Source organism: Bidens hawaiensis, unplaced genomic scaffold, assembly GCF_021521415.1.
Source record: "Bidens hawaiensis isolate Kalapana, Puna unplaced genomic scaffold, B.hawaiensis_p1.1 tig00010387_1, whole genome shotgun sequence".
In the NCBI taxonomy this organism is placed as follows: Eukaryota; Viridiplantae; Streptophyta; class Magnoliopsida; order Asterales; family Asteraceae; genus Bidens; species Bidens hawaiensis.
Window position 1 is genome coordinate 678,616 of NW_027491790.1, and position 7,140 is coordinate 685,755.

Genomic DNA, 7,140 nt, shown 5'->3' on the forward strand with positions numbered 1-7,140 from the left:
CAAAGTTTTAAAAAGTTTCCGATATTATGTATATATTTTTTAAAATACCTGAAATCTTATGCTTATTGCTATTCGGTATGATTTTGCAAATTGTTATGTTTATATCTATAACTTTAATCATCGTTTAAGAAAACAGTTTAAAGATCATTCCTCGTACGACTCATACACACTATTAAATTACATATCAACAAGATCCAAAGTTACAAAATTCTTACAACCATACATAAAAGAAACCATTAAAGAATGTTTCAGCCCTATTGTTGCATTTTCACTTTCAGACCTCCAAGAGGCCCATAACTTTTTGACTTTGACCCCTGTTGACTACAACTACAACTACCATTATTAAGATTTTGACCACAATTTAGACACAAACCTTTGCACATTGGGTCACATATAGCATTGATCTTTATTTCCAAATGAACCATATCTCTTATATGCTTAGATATATCTATCAGTTTCTCTTCAGGTGGAAAATACAGCCAGTCATCCAAGTCAACCGACTCCTCATCGTCTCCTTGTTCACTTTGACCATAAATCACTCCCATGTTTATAACTTCAGGTTCTTCTATCGGCTCTTCAGTTAGTACAAGTGAGAAATTTGAAAACACGCAATCAACAGCGGGCCCACCACACCTTAAACCAAACAAATCACTAACTTATCAATCCTTAAACATAGGGGTGGCAATTGTGACCCATGGGTTGAATGGGTTGTATCAAAATGTATATGATGGGTCAGACTGGGTCAAACTAAAAAAGAAAAATGATTGAAACGGGTCAAAACAAGTTGACATTTCTCAGTTTTTTTTTATGGAACGAGAAAAACGGAGGAAACATTTTAGTATTTTTACTTTTTAAGTTTTTGATTTATATTTTGAGTTATAATTTTTTTATTATTTTTTTTGAATTATTTGGTGACGGGTTTTGAAATGGGTCAAAATGGGTTGAGATTTCAGAAACCCCTCACCAAAAAATTCCAAAAAAAAATAATTAAAAAATTATAACTCGAAATATAAATCAAAAACTTAAAAAGTAAAAATACTAAAATGTTTCTTTTGTTTTTCTCGTTCCACAAAAAAAACAAAAAAAAACGTGAGAAACGTCAACCCGTTTTGACCCGTTTCAATCATTTTCTTTTTTTAGTTTGACCCATTCTGACCCATCATATACATTTTGATACAACCCATTCAACACAATGGGTCACAATTGCCAACCCTACTTAAACATGTAGGACCGTGCGTATAATGACTATATTAACATTATTTTTAAGAACCAAAGGTTACCTATTGCATCCAAGGGTTAGGACCGTGCGTATGATCCCATCAAGCTTCAGGTTATGTTTCTTCCTCGTTACATCAGCGGATATCAAGACAGGTGTTCCGTCTGGAAAATCTTTAACAGCCTTTGTGACACGTAAGCCCATCAAAGAGGCCCTGGATTTCGAAACTTGGGTTGAAAGATGACCTAATCCTAATCTTTCTAAGGTTGTACAATACTCAAGGTGAGAAATTGAAGGGTTTCTTTGGTACATAATAGCCCCTTCCCAAGGTGAATCTAGATCATCGTCATCTTGATCAATCCAATCGTCTTCCATAAAGTTCTCGTCACCGGCTAGCTCAAAGTTGGAGTTTAATGAATCTCTTGTAACATATTCTAAATGTGACTTATGTTTTAAACCCGTTGATGTATGCTTATTAGCAACTAACTGTTTCTGAAGAATGTTGCAGCGGTTGGTAGAATTGTAATGTGGGTGTGATAATGATGCTTTGACATTATTTAAACAAAAGCAAGGGGTCAAGACGGAAGAAGATAGAATTAGAGGCATTCTCGACTTTACTTATACTTAACTCCTAATCTTTAAGTAATTAATAATTTTGTTCAGTATGCAACTGACTAAAATCTACTGAAACTTTACGAAATTGGAACCAGGGTTATGTGGAAGTCATGCTGCCAATGATTACAAGCAGCCCCTGTAAGATGATTCAACTCAGATAAATAAAATATATATCATATGAAAAGAAGCAAAACCTATTTGTATGCAGATACACATGATTAACTTTTGTAAACCTAAAAGCATGCAGAAGAGAAGCAACAATACAACATTTCTGTTCAAAACTCTTATCCAATTCTGGTCTTTCAATCTATTTATGACTAGGGGTGCAAACAAGTCGAGCTGTTGACGAACTACTCGAGATGGAATCGATAATAAGCTCAAAATGAGCCGAGCTTTTCCGAGCCTAAGCCTCAAATAAAGCTCGTTTAGGCTCATCGAGCCTTGCGTTTATATTTAAGTTTTACTTCTTTTGGGCTTCTATGTATTAAATTCACACAGACAGCAAGCTTTGGCTCATTTAAGGTGCTACACGAGCTAGAGTCGAGCTTAAGCCCATTTAAAGTTTTTTTTCTCAAAATAGATATAAATAATCAAAAACGAATATAAGTAAATTAATACATAATAAATCAGCCAAGCCCAAGCGGAGCTCGAGCTTTAGAAAAAGAGCCGAACTCAAGCTCTCGTAGTCAAAACGAGCAAAGCCCAAGCTTGAAAAAACTACTCACAAGCCGAGCTCGAGCTTTAGAAAATGAGCTCGAAATGAGCAAAAGCTCGAGCTCTCGTAAGTCAAAACGAGCCGAGCTCGTGCCTAGTCAAGCTCGGGGCCTCGAGCTCGGCTCTTTTACACCCCTAGACTTTCCAAATTCAAATTGAACATGGATTTCTATAACAACTTAACATCTGCTTACTTCAAATTCAAAGCAGATTCCATTTATACATACAAATTTCATAAACTCGCCACAGTTTTCACTAATTTCCTAAAGCCGACGAAATTAACATAAAAACAGCACGAAACGACTGCAATTGGAGCTAAATTTGTATAAACTTTATAACTAATCGTTAAAACAAACTAATAAGATGGATTAAATAACGTTCGATACATTGATATAAGTATATAACCGTCTTCGTAATGAAAGAAACCCTAGAACTGAGATGTTAATATTAGAGATAACGAGAAATAGATAGATATAGATAGAGAGTGAGAGTACCTGCAATTGGTGATGTAGCCAGGAAAGGTTTTAGGAGATTGGGTTGTAAAACCCCAATGAGTAGTAATGATATGGTTTTCGCTTGGAAATTGTTTGGAAAATGTTTGCTCGTTTTTTTGCTCGATTGTAAATGAGCCACTAGCCCACTATGCTCGGTTCGGTTTGTAAACGAGCCAAACAACAAGCTAAAGTCTATTCGCTCGGTAAATATTTTTAATTAGTTTTATATATAATTATATGAGAACAAATATATAAATATATAGACAAAAAAACATAGATATGAGTATACAACTTTTTAACCCGTATAAAATATTCTATTTCGTGAATTTTATAGTTTCATTTTTTCGTTTCAAGTTTTCAAAATACTAAAAGTTTGTTTACATGTTTAATTGTTTATTACTTCTCATTTTAAATTTTACTTCTAATACAAATTTACAACATATTACATGTTTGTCTAAAAACTACTAATTTGCTTACAAAATACATTATTTACAACCTTTAAACTTGTTTCTTGTTGAAAATTTTAAAGTAAAAAAGAAATAAAATAATGCTCAAAAACCGCTCGATGCGATAGAAAAAATGCTCGGTTCGATTTTGGTTCGTTTTGATTTTCGCTCGGTTCAAATTTCAGTTGTTCGGTTCGGTTGTAAACGAGTCAAGAAATGAACAAACCATCGCCTGATTCGGCTCGACTCGTGAACAACTCTAATATCATGTACCCAAATAGGGTGCTAAAGAGCTCTTTGGGCCATAACTAATGGCTAGGGGTGTGCAAATTAACCGCCATAACCATTAACCGAACCATAACCGACATAACCGATAACCGACATAACCAGTGGTTCGGTTTAATGAATTTTTGAAAACCGTCAAATACGGGTCGGTTTTGGTTAAAGATAATTTCAAACCCGCCAAAACCGAACCGCCCCATTTACAAGATTCTCAGCATTATGCAGTATAATTAGACACACGATTGATAATTTGAAGAAAATTAAAGAAGATAAACTAATAACGCTCTCATTTTTTTACTATATGATTTAATTTTACTAAAAAGTTAATCCATTTATCGTTTGCTTGAATATATATTATTAATATTATAAGAATTATATATTTTTAACTATGTCATGTCATTTTAATTGTTTTAAGTACCAAAGTTTTAGGCTCAATTATACATTGGTTTGATCACGGTTAACTGACCCATAACCGACTCGCTATAACCTTCAAAACCGATTAACCGAAACTGCCATAATGGATCGGTTATGGTTATGATTATCTATTAACCGACATGTTGGTTATGGTTATGAGTTTGGCCTAAAACCCGCTCCAAACCGACCCATGCACACCCCTACTAATGACGTATGATCCATGATGGATGTTAGATACTTAGAATCTTAGATGGTATTCATTTGTTTATAATTTTTTAAACTATTTTATCCAAACTTTAATGTTAGAATAGATTAGTTGGGTTTATAATTGCATGCATGATTAACTCTTGTTAATCAACTAGATCAATACAGTAATTGGGATTGTTTATTACCTTTGTGGAGGTAAAATAGGCAATCTCAATAATTATTATCAAAAAAGTAGATAAGTGTTAAATTAGTAATTACACGTGTAAAAGTTGGTGGGCATTGACCAAACAAATACCAAACACAATAAGGTGTTACAAGTAATAAAGCATGAAAGTACACACTCTATTGCACAACTCCTTCCAAAAATGTATATATATAAATTAACGAAAGACCAAATATCAGAGTTCGTAAATACAAACCATAACCCGATAAAGAAGATTGAAATTGAACTATAATCCAAAATCAAACATTGAAACAATGAGTTACGAGAAATGTCTGCCTTCATCTTGCTCTTTCCAGACCGTACTTCAATAAGTGGGATTTTATGTATGCATATCTGGTTTGTTATGAATTTCGGATGGGAACAAGTTAAAGTTATTAGTATATGTATATAACCATTGTATATGATGATTAAAAGTTGTTTCCATACAGCAAAATATGCAGGATTTGGTGCAAACTGATGTTACAACCGTCACAGGAAACATAATAAAATCATTATGATAACGATTTTGAATCTGCGTGATTATATTGCCATAATGATAATTTTGGTTAAAATAACAATTTGAACAAAGTTGACTCATTTGATAAACTGAATTATGGTGATTTCTTATGATTAATAATACTCCCAAAATGTGTTTACACATTAAACTGATCTAAGTTTAATGTGACATTTTCCAAATTTAATCAAGTTAAACCACTTTTGAGTGTTTACCTTGCATAATATCCAAACAATTAACCATAAAAAACCAAAACAAAATAAAAGTTTCCAACAACCAAAGATCCAGCATGTTAAAACTATTTGTAAGGAGTCAAAGATCATGTAGTCAAAACAGCCTTTTTGATCATCTAAAACTGAAACTTTTTTGATCTTATGTACATGTAACAAGTAGTAAACTTAACCATGAAAAACTTGGTGCAGATTTTACCTCTTCTACATCATTTCACATTTTCACAGGCCAGTCAAGTTTCTCCACTGTTCCATTGAATAAATTCCATGATCCATCAGCAATCTCATCAAACAACTGATTCCAACCCCATCTTGAGTACCCAAAGAAAAACCAGTAGGCAGTCACTGGCCAGTCATGTGATTCTAAATTTTGCCTTAAGTTGAGTGTAGCCAACGGGTCAAGGAAGTAAACGCCTGGTAAAACTTCAGGGTGTTTGTCTCTGACACGAGTTAAAGCGACAAGAGGAAGTTTAGGTGCCATGAGAAAACCACCATAAGACAGCGGTGCATCTTTCAATGGATCCAACCCCTCTTCTATCGGTTCCATGATGTCCCAAATGAGAAGCCTGTTGATTATCAGACCCTGAAATCCGTTAGTCTTGTCCGCTTTCACTATGAGAACTTTGGATCCCTCAAATAGACTTACATCAGTAAGTTTTTCTGTTGCAGTGAGCATGGAACCGGGTGTTATTTCAGGTCTAGCTCCACTGGAATCATATGGCGTATGAGGCACATTCTCGGTTGCTAACTTTTGTGTATATGCCTGGCTGGTCCGGGTGTGGATTATGTAAATGTCAAGGTTTCCTTTATGCTTTTCGGGTTCTGGTGCATCCTTTTTTGGTTTATCATTCCTAGCTCCATGTTCAGCTTCACTCCATAAGGTATCTACATCATAAAAGTTATAAAAAGCTAAATGGAACATGTATGTATTATTATGTACACCTGCAACATTTGAACTATTCTAAATCCTCATTGTAAGCTCAGGTAGCCAATAATAATATACAGGCTATCTGTTTCCATAGACATTAAGCAGATATCCAACAAATCATATAGTTCAATGCATAGGTTGCATCATACTGTTATAAGATATGCTTAAACTATATTCAATCAAATCAATTTAGAATACAAAGTTGAAAGTTAGGCCTCCATATTACCATATATAATGGAGCTTCAAAGAATAGATACAAACTAACTCTTAACTAAGGTTGCAAACGATCCGAGCAACTCAAGATCGGATCGATACAAAGCTCGAAACAAACTGAGCCCTATCTGGCCTGGGCCTCAAATAAAGCTTGATTAGTTATTGAGCCCGGGCTCAAGCCTTTCATGGTAAGATCATTTAAGCTCAACGAGCGTTACCAGCCAGGTACATTTTCAAGTTTTATCTCTTCTGTACTTCAATATAATTATGTATACACGCACAACCGATCTCGAATTGAACTTTGGCTCGTTTAAGCACTACACATGAGCTTGAGCCGAGCTTAGGCTCGTTCAGGCTTTCTCAAGATATACAAAATAGTTAAAAATGCATATAAATAATTTAATAAATAATAAACAAGCCAAGCTCGAGTTTGAAAACGTGACCCACAAGAGCCGAGCTCGAGCTATAAACAAGTTGAGCCTGAGCTCGAGCTCTCGTGAGTATAAACGAGCTGAGCTCGAGCCTAGTCGAGCTTGCCTCAGCTCTTTTACACCCCTACTCTCAACAAACTGATAACAATAAAAGACCTAAATGGCCCTGCATACACTTAATACATAAAATCGATCTGTCTAATAAATACATCGCATTAACTGTTCTGTTCATAC

The 7,140-nt window shown here is 34.6% G+C and overlaps 2 protein-coding genes across 2 annotated transcripts; both read right to left on the reverse strand.

The window, feature by feature from the left end:
- Positions 1-224: 224 nt before the first annotated feature.
- On the reverse strand, positions 225-3,107 carry LOC143535102 (large ribosomal RNA subunit accumulation protein YCED homolog 1, chloroplastic-like). Its single transcript, XM_077029435.1, has 3 exons — positions 3,040-3,107; positions 1,281-1,967; positions 225-633 (listed from the first exon to the last, which is right to left on the reverse strand). Exons 2-3 carry the CDS (start codon positions 1,820-1,822, stop codon positions 255-257), a joined length of 921 nt encoding a protein of 306 aa, XP_076885550.1. The 5' UTR covers positions 1,823-1,967; positions 3,040-3,107; the 3' UTR covers positions 225-254.
- A 2,441-nt stretch (positions 3,108-5,548) lies between these two features.
- LOC143535143 (uncharacterized) lies at positions 5,549-6,256 on the reverse strand. Its single transcript, XM_077029486.1, has one exon. It carries the CDS (start codon positions 6,254-6,256, stop codon positions 5,549-5,551), a length of 708 nt encoding a protein of 235 aa, XP_076885601.1.
- Between the last annotated feature and the right edge of the window lie 884 nt (positions 6,257-7,140).

Coding starts and splice junctions, on each gene's coding strand:
- LOC143535102 (XM_077029435.1), bottom strand. CDS start 1,822: ATGCCTCTAATTCTATCTTCTTCCGTCTTGACCCCTTGCTTTTGTTTA. Junction 634..1,280: donor CTAACCCTTGGATGCAATAG/GTAACCTTTGGT, acceptor GTTTGGTTTAAG/GTGTGGTGGGCCCGCTGTTG.
- LOC143535143 (XM_077029486.1), bottom strand. CDS start 6,256: ATGTTCCATTTAGCTTTTTATAACTTTTATGATGTAGATACCTTATGG.